Source organism: Hipposideros armiger, unplaced genomic scaffold, assembly GCF_001890085.2.
Source record: "Hipposideros armiger isolate ML-2016 unplaced genomic scaffold, ASM189008v1 scaffold_53, whole genome shotgun sequence".
Classification (NCBI taxonomy): domain Eukaryota; kingdom Metazoa; phylum Chordata; class Mammalia; order Chiroptera; family Hipposideridae; genus Hipposideros; species Hipposideros armiger.
This window is the reverse complement of record NW_017731403.1, coordinates 257,705-276,597: the sequence shown is the minus strand read 5'-3', so window position 1 is coordinate 276,597 and position 18,893 is coordinate 257,705. Positions and strand designations below refer to the sequence as shown.

Genomic DNA, 18,893 nt, shown 5'->3' with positions numbered 1-18,893 from the left:
GAATCATATCGCTTCTTTGAATCATATCGTCGAATCATATTCTGGGGTCCTATCTAAGAACCTCTAAATCAGGGACTAGGGACAGACAGCCTCCAGCGATGGGCAGCGTGACCGCTTCCCGGGATCTGGCGCGGCCAGCCGGGCCGCTCCTGGGCGGGGCGGAGCCCGTCCCCGCCCAGTGTCGCGTCACCTACGTGCCGTCCTCCTAAGCGGCGCGCATTGCACTAGAGGCCGCTCCAGCGCCTGCTCGCAGTGCGGATCCTGGTAATGCGGAAGCGGGCAAGCTGGCCATGGGGCTCCGGGCGAGTTCCGAGCTTGTGGCGCTGAGCCCGCTGAACGCTTGGTGGCTCACGCTGGCCGCCGCCTTCCTGCTGAGCCTGATGCTGCAGCTTCTGCCGCCTGGCTTGCTCCCCAGCAACGCGCTCTTCCAGGACCTGATCCGCTATGGGAAAACCAAGCTTGAGGCCCCTCTGCGCCCGGCCTACTTCCAGAGTTTTGATGTTCCCAAGAGGTAACCGCGCCGGGGCGCGAGTCCCGGTTTGCTAAGGCGCGCAGAGCCCGGGATCCCCGGCTCGGGCAGCCGGCAGCAGAGGCGGGCGCCAGCAGGGCCGCTGCCCCGGCGGGGCCGCCAAGCACTGTCCTCAACCGCTTCGTGGCCCTGGGGGCGGAATGTCCCGAGTGTCCGCCGACACCGACGTGCATTAAAAGGACCGTCAACTTGTGGCCCCACGGAGTCCTTCCCCCGGGGAAAGTGGCAGCGCTTCCGAATTTAGGGCTGGTCAGCAGGCGGCAAATTAGTCTCCTTTATCACCCAATTCTCTTTCCCCTTCCCTGCACACTAGGGGCTCACAATCTAATTTGAGGTGGCCAGAACTCACTAGAAATGAAGGCACTCCTGTCCTTCGCTGTATTTCCCCTATTCGTCTCCCCGACCCTCCCAGCCAGAGGGCGATATGCTGGTCCCCACACTTGGCTACACCTCCTTCCGCTGCACTGACCCTCCTAACCCGCACCTCAGCAGGTGCCCCTGAGAGAATTGCCCGTGATGGCACGGCTTGAGACTTTGACTTCTAACAGATTTCATAACCAAAATCAACAAAAGAGGAAATCGTTAGGGCTTAAATAGAACTTTTTCAAAAATTGTAAGATTTGTTATAGTTTGGTTTTTTGGGTTTTTTTACTTTGAATTTAGAAGATAGCTGGTAAGAGTCAATCAAACACTTCTAGATGGTAAGAATATAGCCGTGGCCTTTCTCTTTTAATTTGTCTATGAAAAAACATCCAGCCTAAGAGAAAGCTTGTAAGAGTTTATTTGAGCCAAACTCACGACAGTTGCCAGGAAGCAACATCTCAACGGATTGAGAAAATGCTCCAGGAAATGGCCGTTTTGCAATTTATTTTATACATTAGAATCAAAGGAGGAGGGTTAACAAGGAATCCATTGGCTGTAGATTAAGCGGGTGGGAGAAATCCCTGGGGAATAAAAGCCAGGAAATCTCTGGAACTGGATAAAAAGTAAAATGGAGAGACACACACTTCTTTTACATTGGTGGGTACAGGATAGTTAATAGCGTTTTACAGCACATAGAAGATGGTATTTCAGGAACAAGATAACAATGAGGGATTTTGTAGATGGTGCTCTGGTGTAGTGGGTTTTGTCTGGAAGAAGAGATGACTCTGATATTGCAAGTGTATGTTGTCTTAGATGCAAAAAGATGCCATAAGCTCACTTAAGGTAAAGATTGACCTTTGTCAAGGAAGCTACAGGCCAAGAATGTGACTACTGGCCATAACTCACTTTTAGTTAGGAATTTTTATGTTCAGACCACCTTATGTGGTTATTTTTCAGTCTCCTGAGCTTGTCAGGTTTAATATGTGGCCCCTTTTCCGTCCACAAAGATGAACCTTAAGTTGGCATTTAGGCAGGAAGCTGGAATAATGTTTTGCAGTTTCTGATGTATTGAAACACCTGAGTTATCCCTTAAACCTCACATAGGCAGAGTGCCCAGGCCCACAGACGAAAAAAGGGGCTAAGTATAACTTGGCTTCTGAAATGTGGATAATCCCCCAATTTTGAGTGTTGGAGCAAGATTCATCAGGTGTTACACTGAGAACAGAGAACTAAAGCCTCATTTCATTTAGCATTCTGAGGAAAGGTAAATGGAATGAGGCCCTGGGGGAAAAAGTGGAAGTATTCAAGACTAATTGGTTAAAAACCTAGTCTTTAGAGGCTCTTTTTAAGTGAAAATTATCTGACCTATTTTTTTATCAAGTTTCATTGCAGCATGTCCTTTTCTATTTTATAGCAGGGGCATTCCAAGGTTGTCACTTTTTAATGTTATCAAGTGAAGGAAAAAAAATGTTTCTTAGAGAGTGAATTATAACATTTCTTTTATGAATTTTGAAAAACGTATTAGTGTCCGTTGATTAAAGGACACATTTTAAGTCATTCTGTGCACTTACCTAGTTCTCTGGCTTCCATATTCCAGCTGTTACTACTTAAGTCTGTCATATGACAGCCAAGAAACGGACTTGCTACTTTTCCCTTATTTATTACAACAATTGGTATTCTTTGTGCTTCTTTTAATTTCTATTATACTATGAAATAATTTATGCCTTTTTCTTCTTCCAGAATTCTAGAGTGGAAACACCCATGGTATTTTGTTTTGCTTTTTTTCTAAACTTAAATATTTCTTTTTCTTTTTTTTTTTTTTTTTTTTTTTAAGCTGAGCCATCCTGCTACCTGTTGGCAGCTCAGGGGCTGCTCAGCTCGGGCTGGACTCGAACCGCTGTTGCTCAGAGCTTAAACTCTTGAGCGAGCTCTTAACCAACTGAGCCACTTGGCCAGCCCTCTAAACTTAAATATTTCTTTTAACACTGGAGATGGTACAGCAAATCCAGGACAATAATGAAAGGCAAAAATGCCTCGATGTTTATTTAAATATTTTTCCTTGTGCAAAATTCAGTAGTACTATTGAAAGTGAAAATAAACCTAGAATTTTTTAATATTATACGAGGTCTTACAACTAAGTTCAATTAAGTTCGCAAACTTGTTGCAAAATATTGCTAACCGTTTTTTGATATCAGAGGGATTATTTATGAATTTGTACCAATTGGGCAAACATTTAACCAACTTTACTATTTGGAAGTGCTGAAAAGGCTGCATGAAAAAGGTAAGATGACCTGAACTTTTCACCAATAATTGATGGCTCTTGCATCATAACAATGCACCAGCTCACACAGCACTGTCTGTGAGGGAGTTTTTAGCCAGTAAACAAAGAACTGTATTGGAACACACTCCCAACTCACCTGATCTGGCCCCCAATGACTTCTTTCTTTACCCGAAGTTAAAGGAAATATTGAAATGAAGACATTTTGATGACATTCAGGACATCAAGAGTAATATGATGACAGCTCTGATGGCCATTCTAGAAAAAGAGTTACAGAATTGCTTTGAAGGGTGGGGTAGACATTGGCATTGGTGCATAGCTTCCCAAGGGGAGTGCTTCGAAGGTGACTGTAGTGATATTCAGCAATGAGGTATGTAGCACTTTTTCTAGGATGAGTTCGTGAACTTATTTGTCCAACCTCGTACACTTAGAAGTAGGCAGCTATAAATCCTGTTTCTGCACCTAAAAACAGTGCTTAATTTTGTTTGGGATTTTTTTTTTCCTAAGGAGGCAAGAATAAAACCTTAGTTCGTGGAGTGTATGTTTGATTCCATTATCCCTATCTGGTAGATTTTTTTTTTTAATTAAGATGATGGTTGGTTTTCTTGTTTCTTTTTGTTTCCCAGAGTTTTAATATCCCAGAAAGTCTGAATAAATATATGACTTCCAACAAGAGTCACAATGGTCTTGACTTGCATAGTGTATATGGAAGTACTTCTCCTGTTTCTAAAATTTCAAAATGGTATGGAAACATTGCAACTGAATGGAGCTCTACAGGCAAAGAGAGCAGCCGTCCAGAGTTTCCCCCCTGGGGTCCAGGGGTCCTAACTAGAGGTGTAGGAGATCCATGGATAGCATCCTGGGCAAACTTTGATTGGAAAAAAAATTACATCTCTCTTTCACAAACCTCTGGCTGAATTCAGCATTTCCTTAATGATGAGTGTAATCAACAAACCACAGTAGAATTAGCAATGCCTACAATTTTGTGACAGTTTTTTTATATTACATTAAAAATACTGAAGAGACCTCAAAACATTTTCATCACTAGAAGAATACTGTAGTTATTCCCCCACTAGATCCTGTAATTTGACATTAAGCACACATATTAATATATTACAGATTTGTTAGTAGTTGTGTTATCTATATTTCAATACAGTTGGTTTCCTTTGAAACCCTATGTATTTTATGCTTGTAGTAACATTTTGAGAAGAGGCCTATAGCCTTAACCATACAAGGAATCCATGGAAGATAAATATTAAGAACCTCTGCTCTAGACTATACAATTTCCATACATTTACATTTGTCTTGTTTGTTACCATATCCCTGGCTCAATGCCTAACAAATAGTAAGGTCTTTGATTAATATGTTTTGAAAGAATTTTTTAATCGGTTTCTGGGTTAACTTGACGCTTACTCTGAGAGTAACTTTAGGTAAAATACCTTCTCTTTCATTCATTTTTAACTAGTGTTTATAGAGTAGTACTGACTAGGTTTCAGGAGCTATTCTAGACTCCTTGGAGCTTTTGTTCTTGTAAAACAGTAAATGTGTAAACAAATCTTGTAAAACAAGTAAAATAATTTCAGGTGTAATAAGTGCTTCAGAGGAAATCCATTAGGGTCACTTGATCAAGAGCAAAACTGGTGGGGGTGGCAGTGGCAGTGACAAAGCTAGAAAGGATGGTCAGGTTGGGGTAGGGCAGCAGATGAGTTCACTGCTCATCCGGGCCTTACAGATCATGGTGGAGATCGGATTTTATTCTGAGTGTATGGAAAGCCATTGATGGCTTTTGGCTGGAATGGAACATAGCATTGTATGATTTATGTTTTGCAAGGATGACTAGCCATTGTGTGGAGAAGGCGGGATTAAAAGGCTGTTATGGGGCCGGCCAAGTGTCGCGTTGGTTAAGAGCTGGCTTGGGACGTCAGCTCTGAGCAGCAGGGCCCTGGTTCAGATCTCACATTAGGGCCAGTGACCCTGCGCCCTCTACAGCTAAGATGGTGAACAACAGCTCAACCTGGAGCTGGGCTGCTCTGACTCACCGGCGTCGGCATAGGCTGCAGTGAGGCTGCAGTGGGCTGCCATGAGCCACGGTGAGTGACTGGCAGCCAGCGTGAGTGGCCAGCAGCTGGAGTGAGCTGCCAATAGCTGCCGTGAGTAGCCGTCCAGAAGCCAGTGACTGATCTGCCTCACCGGGGAAGAGCGCAATGATGGTGCCAACTTGGGCCAGTGAAGCCACGTCCTCCACAACTAGACTAAAGAACAAAAGGACAGCAACTTGTCTGTTCCCCTTCCCCAATTCCCCAATAAAAATCTTTAAAAGAAAAAGAAAAATAGCCTTCCCATGAATCAAAAACACTTTGGCACAAGTTGGGCACAGCAGGATGTGGCTTATGCCAACATACTTGAGTGATTTAGTGGGCTTTAGGCTTGGTATAAATGGGTACATGTAACATAGGGCCAGAAAAGCAGGTTCGGGCCGTCTAGGTTGTGTGAACAGTAGGAGCGCAGCTGTGTGATCTTAACTTCAAAGTCATCAGGGCTGAGTCTGGAGCCAAACACGGCCACTTAGTACATGACCTTGAGTAATTTAACCTTTCTGAGCTTTAGTTTTCTCATCTGCCACGTGAATATAACCACATAAACTTTATGGGATTGTGAAGATGAAACGAATGAATCTTTCAGTAACTGGATTCCCCACAACTAGACTATTCTCTACCTAGTTACCAGGGGGATTGTTTTTTTAACTTAAAAAATAGTAAAATGAATGAGCAATGCTCTTTTTTTGTGTGTGGTAAAATATACATGACATGACATTTACCATTTTAACCCATTTTGAGTGCACAGCCCAGTGGCTTTAAGTACACTGACATTTTTGTGCAACCATCACCACCATCAGTTTCCACAACTTTCCTATCAGGCAGAAGGAGTTCTAAAACATAAATTGTTACTCTGCTCACATGGCTTTCCTTCACACTTAATAAAAGTCAATGTCCTTACGTGACCCTAAAGCATCTGCCCCTCCCGCCTTACTACCTAGCCCTCTCCACAGAGCTGTTCTTTATTGATCCTCCAGGCCTCTGTGGTTGTCCTTTTCTCTGCCTAGGAAATTCTTCCCTGCAAATTCACAAGGGTTTCTAGCCAAATATCACTTGGAGAGAGGCCATTCTTGACCACCCATCCAGAATGGCCTCCCCTGTGCACCCCCTTTGCCCCTTCACCCAGCATTAGCTAGAGGTCTACAGGTTCATTTGCTGTCTGCAGAAAGATAAACATCAAGGCAGGGACCTGGTCTGTTTGCTCCCTGCTGAGTCCCTGGCTTCAAGAATGTTGTCTGGCATGTTTTAAGTGCTCAATAAATATTTGTGCAAAAATGAAATAGGTAAAGTGACTGGCTCAGAAGCTGCTCTTTGGAAGCTGGCCCCTTCCCTTTCTGTGGGAGCCGGCAGAGCAGTTGCTACTGATGTTCAGCTCTGCTCCTGCTACTCAGACCAGACCTGGGCTCAGTTCTCAGAAGTGTGTCTTAAGACCCTGGAAGGCAACCGAAGACCAAAGGAGGGTGGATGGGGGGGCCATGGAATTGACACTGACATGAATTTTTGAGGAAACTAAGCTCTTGAGCCTGAGGAAGATCAGAATCAGGAATAACAGGATGGCTCAGAGAGGGCAGATCCAGTGATAGAATTTGTAACTGTAGTTGGGAGAATTAAGTGGGTTACTATGGAATGATCAGATTAGATCAGTGTTTGTCAGATTGGGTTGTGGGCATGGTCTTGTGGGGAGGGGGAGCGGTGAGTTCTGATACAAGAATATTCTGGGTTATCTGGAAAGGGAGTCCCTGAGTTTCTGTTTACTTCTCCTGACTCCAGGTCATCTTACTTTGTCACAGTCTAATGAGACAAGAGGGAGAGGTCTTAATTTATTCAGGATGTACTGAAGACCAAGGAAGGCCAAATGACCTCCAGGTACCCTGCAGAGTGAGAATGGTTTTGAACTGGTTTGAATGGGGAAAAATAGTAAACGGGCCTCAAAAAAACCCGTTCGGCTCTAGTGCCATATTAGGTAATCTCAGCAAAACGTCATCTTTTACATCAAATTAACATTGCTAGTTGAAATTTTTTTTTTTTTTAAGATTTTTATTGGGAAATTGGGGGAAGGGGAACAGACAAGTTGCTGTCGTTTTGTTCTTCAGTCTAGTTGTGGAGGACGTTGCTTTACTGGCCCAAGTTGGCACCAACATTGCACTCTTTCCGGGTGAGGCAGATCAGTTGCCGGCTTCGGCCGCTCACCCTGGCTGCTGGTTACATACAGTAGCCCATGGCAACCCACCTGCAGTCACCGTGGACTCACGGCAGCCCAGCTCCAGGTTGAGCTGTTGTTCACCATCTTAGCTGTAGAGGGCAGTGTCACTGGCCCTCATATGTGGGATCCAAACCAGGGCCCTCTGGCGTCCCAAGCCAGCTCTTAACCAGTGCGCCACTTGGCCGGCCCGCTAATTGAAATTTTTATTGGTTTGGTGGTTTTATTTGTATTTCATTTGTAACGGTTGATTGCAGAATAGGCATTGTAGTTGTAACTATGAGAGCTGTAACTATCAGGAGTTGATACCTAGTTTTATGAGTTAATATTTGTCATCTAAGCCATTTAGATTAGCACAATTTAGAAAATCACTGAATCGGAAGAACTCTAAAGTTTCTTACAGACCTGAGAGCCTATAATTGTGCAAATGTTGTGTAACAGATGTATGGCTATTGCAGCAGTATTGCTTGGGATTTAGAAATCTTTCACAGATTTGGCTTGTGTTAGCACAATCTAGGGGTTCTCTGTCCCAGGGTCTGGGCTCCCCCTATTTTGGAACTTGAGCCCAATCCAGTTACCCAGCGATAAGAGCAATTGTTAATTGACCCTCAATCTAAGTTTAACAGAGTCCACTGTATTCTTGTTAACCTCAGGAGTCCTCTTTTTTTCCTGTGAGTTAACCGGTCCCATCATTTGAAAGGAAATTTTAAAAATCTGAACACCTGTAGGATTCAGGATCTATTAAAAAGCAAAAGTATACTTTGGGAATGGGGGAAAGAAGAAAAAGAACCTAAAAATAGTCTTCCTGCATATAAAGTGGCTCTACTTCGATTACTGCCTAACCTGTTTTCCCTTTGCAGGTATTTTGTTCACTTCTATGTCATCTCAGTGCTGTGGAATGGCTTCCTGCTTTGGTGCCTTACTCAATCTCTGTTCCTGGGAGCACCTTTTCCATACTGGCTTCACACTGTACTCAGAATTCTTGGGGCTGCGCACTTCCAAGGTAATCAGTGCCTTGGCTAATCACAGCCAGCCATCGCGTCCTGTTCGTGTCCTTCCTGCCTGCAGGAAGCTGTTCTGGGTATTTCATAGCCACTCTCAGGCTCCACCTCAGCAGGAACTGAGAAGTGGAAAGTGAGGGCAAAAGAGTTCTGCATGGTTCACAGCCATCTCAAGACGATGTCCCCACATCCTTCGTTGAGATCATGACAGAGTTAAGAGTTAGCTCTTCGTCCCTGACTTCCCAGCGAGTGTTGGCTAAGTACAGGACTGGCTGTTCTCCCTCTGATATTTCTCGAACTGTTGATAAATTTACACAGAAGTCTTTATAGACTTAGGGGAAAAGCTTTTAGGATCCCTTGGGTTTGCCTTGAAACACTCATCACTTATGTAGTCCAACCAAAATCGTGTCTCAGAACTCCAGAAATTTGTTAGAAAATTTTCAATCATTGGTTAAAAATGTTCGTTATGCTATAAAACTTTGGTTATATAATAAAATTGCCTAAATAGTTGTTGACCAGATGATTATAAAGTAGCCATTACATTTTCCTCAGATAAAGAACAATTTTAAAATAAGGTATTGAAGGTGAAAACAATAAAGTGGCTTCAATTAATGTCAGGCAGCGGGTGAGGGGCAGAATTAGAAATAGAGCATTCTGATGACTATCTCTGTCCTGTTCCAGCAGCCACACCACTAGCTCCCTAGGAACAATCCTTTTCTTTGTAACCAGAGAAACTTGTTGCAAAAGATCAGAGTCAGAAGGGAAACTGTATGCAAATCCTATTTGGGAGGGGAGGATACCTCAGTGAATCCCACTTCAGGCATTGAAACCATCTCTTCATTTGGATTCATGTGGGACTGGGTTTTCAGGGTTGGTTGTGAGGACTTTTATTTGGATATTTGTTCTAACCTATTCCTAAAGAGTGTAAATTAGGTTTTACTATATTTAAAATACAAATACAGGCTAAACTAATTTACAGCTGACAAAAGTCAGGGCAGGGCTTACCCTTTGGAGAGTGGGTTGGGAGGGGGCAGGTACCTATAAAGGAAACAGGGGTGCTGGTCATGTTCTGTTTCTGGATGGGGTGCTGGTTAAACGGATGGGGTGGGTTGATTTAGTTTGTAAAAATCCATTAAATTGTTTACTTATTGTGTGTGTGTGTGTGTGTGTGTGTGTGTGTGTGTGTGCGCGCGCGATATTCACTTTTAAAAATGTAGGTTTTATGTCATTTTAAAAAGCATTTCTTCTAACTTCCATTTGGGCAGAGGGGTGAAAGGCAAGTAGGAAGATAGATCGATCTCAAGGCTCACAGTCCCCTAAATGTATAATTTCTTTTTTTTTTAATATGGAAAGGAATGAATAATTCTCCCTGTCTGTTCCTATCCCCCTTTCTGCCTCTGTGTGTGTGTGTGTGTGTCTTTTCTCCCCTGACCTCAGGGATCCTACCAGGTGGGGTTGCTCAGAGGTCATCTGGGAACTCTTCCTGACCATCTTCATTATTATTAGCGCCATGGACCAGAGACCCACAGACCCTGGGTTCTGAGTGCACAGACCCCTCACAATGATGTCCATGCAACCTGGAAGGCTCTCACATGGCGAACAAGAGTCAACAGACCTGAGCTTGTCCTAGCTCTGTCACTAGCTTACTGTGTAACCTGGAGCAAACTTCCTTGACTTACTTGGCCTACTTCCTCATTGCTAAAAAAAGGAAGGTGTTAGACTGGATGATTTCTAGGGCTCTTTCCTAGCTCTAACTTTGTTTAATACTATGTGTAGCAGTGGGGGGAAAATATAACTTTGGATTAATCACCAAAAGAGAAATGCTGAACGTGTTGCTTTCTGAATTGTAGGGGGTGAACTGGCGCTGTCTGCATTCTTAGTATTAGTGTTTCTGTGGCTACACAGTTTGCGAAGACTCTTCGAGTGCCTCTATGTCAGTGTCTTCTCCAATGCCATGATTCACGTCGTGCATTACTGTTTTGGAATCATCTACTATATCCTTATCGGCTTAACTGTGCTGAGCCAATTGCCAATGGACGGCAGGAATGGTGAGTGGTCCTTGGGGTCTGTTGGCTGAGTCACTGGATGCATGAGGTATTCATGCTCCGCCAAGCATTATGGAAGTTTCAAAATAGGAGACCTGCCGAATCCACTTTGCATTTGAGGAGTCTGGACTCTAATAGTATCTTTAAAACATCAACATGACCAGAGGTATATATTATACATTAACCGTAACTGCTAAAACCTGAAAGACACCAACATAAGCAGTAATGCCTTCAGTAAAGATAGTAAAGTGAAAAGTATTCAGGAGGTTCAATTTAAGGATGACGAAATGGGATATGAGGTTTTCCTCAGTGGGAGTGAAATCAATGAACTCATGTGGAGTAAGTCTGAAGAGAAAGAGGAAGTGTGGTCAAGAGTTGAGCAGGAAGCAGGTGACACCCAAGAACAGGAGAAAGAGTCAGCAAAGAAAGTTGCTTCACCAAAGCCTCAGTCATCCTGGGGTGGTTGTGTAAAAGGGTGAGGGGTGAGGCTGGGAAAGGGGAAATTGTGGTGCAGGATTTAATCATAGAAAACTAGAGAAGGAGCAGGTAGCTTGGACTCGTGATGAATAGTTGTAATTTGAAGAGGGCGTAGGAAGCCATTTTGTTGCCATTACAACAAAACGTTTCTTCAAGTCAGGCAGCCTGAGAGGAGAGGCCGAGTACTGTGCTAAATCAAAATTGTGTCTTGACGTTTCTGAGCTCTTACTAACCAGGAAGAGGGAACCAAAATCATGACCTTTGTTTATAAGGAGGACATGAAGGGGGTTTTTTTGGGGGGTGGAGGGATATCTAACATACATGACTAGCATTTAGGTAAAAACACATGCTTATGAAAAAGAATCAAGCCTTTGGGGTGACTGAAATGAATTTTTAGTGCTGAGGTTAACTTCACCTAGCAGTCGTGGTATCTCTCTGCCCTGACACTGTAGGGTAGATTTTTTTATTGGTATCTCTCTGCTCTGACACTGTAGGGTAGATTTTTTTATTGGTATCTCTCTGCTCTGACACTGTAGGGTAGATTTTTTATTTCTCTTAAGTCCAAGGCCTCCGTGCTTCCTGAAGCTGCCCTATCCATCCTCATAAACTGAGACCAAGATCTGGATAATTCCAATCCTCAGTGAGTGAGCTTTCTCCTCAGGTTCGATTTCAGTATCAGAGTGCCCCTTGAACGTCCTTTCACTCTCTTGTTGTAGTGCAACCCAAGGCCGCGATGGCTTGAGGAATGATTTTCAAGACATCTTATTGATGATCTTTCTCAATTCATGAATTATTTATTGGCTCTAGCCACTCAGCTAGCATCTCTCCATCTAATTCCTCTGTACTTAAGTCAGTTTTTCTTTCCTGCACTTTCTGCTGTGGCATTCATGCGCAGCCCAATACCATTGTTTAGCTGTCATAGTAGAGGTTTTCCACCCCGAGGAACTTTCCTAAGTACTTGGGTAACCCACCAGCTTTCAGTCTGTTAGTTTCTGTTGCAATCACATATCTCTTCTGGAGTTTTCTCTGCTGGCTGGACCCCACCTTCTACTCTCCCTCCTATATAATTAGTGAACGAAAGCCAGCCAAGTCACCCACAAAAATAGCTTTCTAGACACTCCTTTCTGAAACTGTCTTTTGTTTCACCAGTTTGTCCTTCCAGAGGTCATCTGTGGTCAGTTGGAACAATATGGGGAGAACTGGTTTCAGGCATTCATTGAGAAAGAATAGACTGGGGCATTTACCAGCTGCAGGGTCTGATAGAAATGGGCTTGGGAATCAGGTGGGCCTCAGTCTGAATTCTGGCTTAATTAATCTTCTCTGCGCTTCAGATCCTTCATCTGTAAGTAGGAACATACACTGATTTCAGAGGGTTCTTGTGAAAGTGAAAAGAAAAAATATCTGTAAACTACCCAGATCTTCACATCTCCTTGTCTTCAAAGCCTAGAGCGAGTCACTCTCCATTACACTGTTCTATTTTCTTTTCACGTAGGGTACCATCTCTACCCAAAATTCTCTGGGTTATTGATTTGTTTACCCATTTCTGTCTGTCTCTTGCCTCTAGAATGCGAGTTTATGAGGACTGGATCTTGCCTGATGTAGTCACTGCTTTATGCCTCATGCCTTCAATAGCGCTAGGTTCAATAGACACCCATCAAGTAATTAATGAATAATTAAGTACTACAGAGATTAGACTCTCAGTAAATATGAGCCTTCTACCTGCCTGTCCTTTCCTGCATCATAATTCCAACTTACTCTTACAGATCTTTTTTCCCTCATAGGTAACTTTTCCGCATTTAGAGTAGGTGACTCAGTAATGATGTGAACTCCCAGATACTTGCTTTAACTTTTAATCCTATAGTGACTTGTTCTTATTTAAAGCCATTTTGATTTAAAACTGTATTTTTCATATTTTGCTTTTTTTTGACTTACAAAAGTTTTTATATTAAAAATTATTTTTAAATTATAATTATTTAAAAATTATATTAAAAACTTTTAAATGGCTAAGCCTAGTTAATATTAAGAGACTATAGTTGATTGTTTATATAAAGCAAGTTTTTAAAGAAATTAACACAGGTAGACTTTGCTGGATTCTCATTAGTCATAAGCTGTCATCAGCTGAGCCCTACTTCCAAGTACCCATATGGAGTAGTGTGACCCTCGCTTTTACCTGAATCAGCTTTGTAGGGTCTCCCTCCTGGCTCCAGAGCCTCAGGGCTCTTCCCTGTTGTCAGTGGACAACTTTGTTTCTTCAGCCAAGTCCCTAACCAACCTGACTGCTTCCTGCTGATCATAGGGAGGTCCTTAATTTGGTTTTCTGATACCCGTTCTTAAAAGATCTACATTCTTCTCTTCTTCCTTATAGCTGGAGAAGAAAGAGGAAGATAATAGTTTGAGTGTTTCTTTTCCTAAAACTAAATCTCTGTGACTAGGTTCTCTCTATCATAAAGGGGTACTGTGTTGTCTTTCATCTTGGAATTTACATTTCTCCTTTTTGAGAAGCCCCATTCTGAGCCTTTACTTCCAATGGTTTTCTTCATTGGCTGGAGCCAAGCAAGTCAGCGTTTGGCCTTCCGGGCCTCCCTAACAATGGCTTAGGCTAGTAGCTCAGGGAGAGATTTCAGACAGTGTTTTCCTAACAGTAGTGTAAGAAAGAAGACATAAAACCAGACTTAGAAATAGAAGTGCAGAGTTGTCTCACCACACAAGAGTAGGAAACAGAGATAAACTCTGTGCTTAAAGCATTTGAAGAAGAAACAAGAGAAAGTATCATTATGGAAATCTCTGCAGGGGGCCATTGAAGTTGCCCCTGGCTAAGGAGCAAATCTCCTGGACCCAGTTCTCCCCTCTGCACTTGCAAAATTCTACCAGGACAATTTTCTAGTCATGAGGAACAGAAAAAGTGGGTAATCATATGTGTTCTACTGACTGTATGATTTTTTAATTCCCCAAGCCTCTGAAATTTTGCAGCATTAGCTAATAATCCTTCTTTCTGTAGTCTATGTGAGAGGGAAGAATCTCTTCATGCAAGCGCGATGGTTCCATATCCTCGGAATGATGATGTTCATCTGGTCATCTGCTCATCAGTATAAGTGCCACGTCATTCTTGGCAGTCTCAGGAAAAATAAAGCAGGTGAGGCATCTTTTAGAGCCACTGAGTGTGGATTTTTTTTTTTAAAGATTTTTATTGGGGAATTGGGGGGATGAGAATAGCACTGGGGAATTGGGGGAAGGGGAACAGACAAGTTGCTGTCATTTTGTTCTTCAGTCTAGTTGTGGAGGACGTTGCTTCACTGGCCTAAGTTGGCACCATCATTGCGCTCTTCCCAGGTGAGGCAGATCAGTCGTAGGCTTCTGGATGGCCACTCACTGCGTCTGCTGGCCGCTCATGCTGGCTGCTGGCTACACACGGTAGCCCAATGCAACCCACTGCAGCAGGGGCTGCAGCCTATGCCGTCGCCGGCGACTCACGGCAGCCCAGCTCCAGGTTGAGCTGCTGTTCAGATCTTAGCTGTGGAGGGCAATGTCACTGGCCCTCATATGTGGGATCCGAACCGGGGCCCTCTGGCGTCCCAAGGCAGTTCTTAACCATCGTGCCACTCGGCCGGCCCTGAATAAGCATTTATTGAATGCTTATTTTGTGCTGGGCTCCATTCTGAGTACTTTACATAGAGCTTCACAATACTCACTTGAGGTTGGTACAGTCTTATCCTCATTTTACAGATGAGGAAGCTGAGGGACAGAGAGGGGAAACAACTTACCTAAAGTTGCAGAGATGGTAAGTGGCAGAGCCAGGATTTGAACTTGAGCAGTCTCACTCAAGAGTCTGAGCTCCATATTTCTAGCTTGGTGGATTATTAGAGAAATGGGCTTTCCTTTTGTGGTTATTTACAGTTGATAGTATAACCTTACCATGCAATTTTTAAAATACATAGATTGCCAATGGAAGTGGGATAGGATGGTGGTTTGCACACAGGTCTGTCATACTCTTTTCTAAATAAGAGTTTTTGTAAGTGATTTTGGGAATGATGTGATAAAACTTTTCCTTTTGTAGCTTTAAATGTTCAGGAAGTTTTCTTTTTCCATTTCAGGAGTGGTCATTCACTGTAAGCACCGAATCCCTTTTGGAGACTGGTTTGAATATGTTTCTTCCCCTAACTACTTAGCAGAACTGATGATCTACATTTCCATGTCTGTCACCTTTGGATTTCACAACTTCACTTGGTGGCTAGTGGTGACATATGTCTTCTTCAGCCAGGCCCTGTCTGCTCTCCTCACCCACAGATTTTACAAAAGCAAGTTTGTCTCCTATCCAAAGCACAGGAAAGCTTTCCTACCGTTTCTGTTTTAAGATAACCTCAGCCATAAAGAATGCAAGCCAAGTGACAGGTTCAATTACTAAGGACAATGAAGCCCAGAGACCAAAGTGAAGTTTCTGCAGAACTGTTTGAAAGTCTCTGTTCCATTTTTATACCCAAGCCTTCACCCACTGAGCAAAGTAGTACCCCTCAAGAAAATGAATCTTCAAAGAACTATTTCTGGCAGATCTGGGAGTGCTATGTTTGCCTTCTGAGATCCTTTATAAAACCAACCAACTGCTAAAAAGTAGATGAGACCTCTCCAAGCAGCTTCAAAAAGCAAATTAAACAAAAGTATGCAAACAGCTTCAAACATACACATATATACACAAAAGAAGAGATAAGGTCATCTGTGGCCTTATCTCTTTTGTTAGGGACAAATTAACTGAACTACATAATAAGCAATATAGTAGGTGCTCATTAACTGTTTGTTGCATTTCAATAAAAGCAGAATAGCCTTTGAAAATAACACTGTAATTTCACAGCAAAGGATTCAGGGAATAATGAGGGTTGGAGTTAATTTATACTTTCACATATTACCACAAAGGTGTCTACTTATGTAACCATCAGTTGTCATTTCCACTCATCTCCCTCAAATCATAGTCCAACAGAAAGTTTGAAACCTTTTTTATTTAATACTTTTTTGACATCCCTTTCAAGGGAATACCTTAAAAGTGAAAGCATCTGAACATAAAGTATTTGTATATTCATGTATAAAAAGCCTTCTTGAATGGAATTGACACTCCAGATTAGATAGTGCTGTAGTCTCATTTATATGTAGTTATTCAAATTGGATTAATGTCTGCCTGAGTTTATTTTAACTAATAGAATGAATCTGAAGCTATTTAGGAATAATGTTTACACTTAAAATAGCTTATATTAAAGAAAATACTTGTGATTAAATCAAAGGGAAATAAATGCATAATGTGAAAGAAAAACAAAAACTTGAAAAATAATACTATAGCCTGAGAAATGCAGTAAAATCTGCACATTTATGCAACCTAAGATTTACTGGCTTATTGACTGATATTATTAACTATTACTGTTATAGAGATGTTATATAGCCTACTAGGTACTAAAATTTTGCACTAATATGTACTTTGCAATGGGTGAAAGAACCTCATTATTAACTAGGCACATATCAAACACACCGTCTAAGAGTATCCTCCCCTTCCTCTCCCCTGAAATAGTAAACCGAAGCTGTTAAACTGAGATTCTTTTTAATCTAACTTTTAATATATGCATATCAAAGCATATTCTAAAGTTCTTAACATAATTCAGCTGTAGCATTTTCCCTCCTATCGATCAAATACCACTTCAATCAGTTGCTCAGTTTATTCAAATAAATGACATATTTATTTCATTTGTCATTTAGATTTGCCATCCTCAGGACCAGCACTCAGGAACCAAACTTTCTACACTAAACTTGTAAAGCATATTGCAGTTTGGTCTTTATTTCCACACAAATGGTATGAATAATTTTTAATAGGAAATTACTTGGGGGAAAACATGTATTTTGCTTTAGCGTGTCATTGTATACATAGGTAAGACTAGGAATTTGGCTGTTCTGGAATTTCATTGTACGTACTTTATTTTTCAAAGATTTTTATTGGGGGATTGAGGGATGGGAACAGCGCTGGGGAATTGGGGGGAAGGGGAACAGACAAGTTGCTGTCGTTTTGTTCTTCAGTCTAGTTGTGGAGGACGTTGCTTCACTGGCCCAAGTTGGCACCATCATTGTGCTCTTCCCGGGTGAGGCAGATCAGTCGCTGGCTTCTGGACGGCCGCTCACTGTGGCTGCTGGCCGCTCACGCTGGCTGCTGGCTACATACGGTAGCCCATGGCAACCCACTGCCACAGGGGCTGCAGCCTACGTCGTCGCCAGTGACTCATGGCAGCCCAGCTCCAGGTTGAGCAGCTGTTCAGCATCTTAGCTGTGGAGGGCAGTGTCACTGGCCCTCATATGTGGGACCTGAACTGGGGCCCTCTGGCGTCCCAAGCCAGCTCTTAACCAATGCGCCACTCGACCGGCCCCATTGTATGTACTTTTAAGTAAAATAATGAGTATCCCTGTGGAGAGCCATCATCAGGGCCTGCGAGAGAGCATTTCAGTTCCCACTATCCTTGCTGTCCCCTGCATACTCTTCCATGTTTCCTACTTTCCCTTTCCTGCCCAAAGATTGCAGTGCTAGGTGAAGATAAAAGAGAAAGTTGCATTGTCTTCAAAGGGGCTCAGAAGAGAGGAGCGTGGTCTTTGATGAAAGCCTAGCTATGGAGAATAATTGAGAATGGTGCTGAGCTTGCAAAATCACAATCAGCATTGCTGTGTGTGTCAGTGAAAATGTTCCGTGTGCCTAAAGGAAGAGCACCAGAGTTGGCAAAGCGGTCACATGGGTAATCCACAAATCTCTTGGGGGTGGAGATTCTTGATTTTCCTGCGAACTTAGTTGGATTGCCTCATTTCACTCTCTGTTACTATTAAATTAGGGAAAACGATCCTGAGCTACCTCATAACAGCATTCCCTGGGTTAACTACTGACTATAAAAGTGCAAAAATAGCCTTTGTTAAGTCTCCAGGTTGTGGCTTATCCCTTATGCTAATATTTGCTTTTCAGCCAGCTTGGATGATTTCGTCTCCACAAAACTGTTCTGTATTATGTGTTTAATTCAATGAGTGGTTGCCAGAATTCTTATCCCCAGAAAACAACCTTTGCAGATGTTTTTATGTAAAGCTTAATAGTTTAAGGAGACTAAACATTTGCATATCTAAAGGTACCTGAAAACTCATGGACCATTGATAAGTAATGTATCTCAAAATGAACTGATACATTAAACAAGAACTTCAAATAGTAAATGAGCACCTATGTAAATAATTTCTGCCCGCTCTTTCACATTGCTTATCAAAAAAAAAAAATCAACTGGTTTTTATAAATATCTTATGTTAGTCTAACCTAACATTTTTCTGATAAATGGACAAGAAACAGTGGAGGCAGCAGTGATCCATTAATAATTCATGTGAGTCATACTTCATCATTTTTTCAAATACCAGTGATCTAGAAAGCCATGTATTGGTTTGAGGTAAAGCAAAATTTAATTATCCAAATAAAAACTATTATAAAGAGCTACTCTATGCATTTAATTGAGAAAGTATAATACTGGGTTTTTTCCTTTAAAAGGACTGATAACTTGTTCTATTTTTGAGGGATTTCTCAGCAGAAAAACAAATCTGCCTGCTGAGTCTAGCCCTCTGGGTAAAACCTTATAGCACATGTGCAGTTTTTATTAGGGTTCTCTGGTCTACATAGCTCCTTTCTGTGAATTAGAAAAGACATCACTAGGAACATCCTCATAGCAGGGCATGAACCTTAGTGAGCACAAAAGGCAGCTGGTGAAGGGGCTGCAGCTCAATGAGCAGAGCTCAGGCTGGATCTCAGCCCCACTCAAGCCTTCAACCTGGAGTCCTTTGTGCAGTGCACAACCCTGCACCACCTTCCATTGAGACCCTGCTCATGCTTCCTATCCATCTGCAGGTTCTGTTCACACTTT

General features: G+C 42.4%; 1 protein-coding gene across 1 annotated transcript; it reads left to right on the top strand.

Annotated features, from left to right (window-relative positions):
- Positions 1-226: 226 nt before the first annotated feature.
- On the top strand, positions 227-16,352 carry SRD5A3 (steroid 5 alpha-reductase 3). The gene is made up of 5 exons (XM_019640909.1): positions 227-511; positions 8,327-8,469; positions 10,318-10,515; positions 13,988-14,122; positions 15,081-16,352. The coding sequence occupies exons 1-5, from the start codon at positions 291-293 to the stop codon at positions 15,338-15,340; spliced, it is 957 nt and encodes a 318-aa protein (XP_019496454.1). The 5' UTR covers positions 227-290; the 3' UTR covers positions 15,341-16,352.
- Positions 16,353-18,893: the final 2,541 nt, after the last annotated feature.

Excerpts from the sequence above, each read along its gene's own strand:
- SRD5A3 (XM_019640909.1), top strand. The coding sequence starts at position 291 with ATGGGGCTCCGGGCGAGTTCCGAGCTTGTGGCGCTGAGCCCGCTGAAC. Across the intron at positions 512-8,326 it reads AGTTTTGATGTTCCCAAGAG|GTATTTTGTTCACTTCTATG; the intron begins GTAACCGCGCCG and ends TTCCCTTTGCAG. Across the intron at positions 10,516-13,987 it reads GCCAATGGACGGCAGGAATG|TCTATGTGAGAGGGAAGAAT; the intron begins GTGAGTGGTCCT and ends TTCTTTCTGTAG.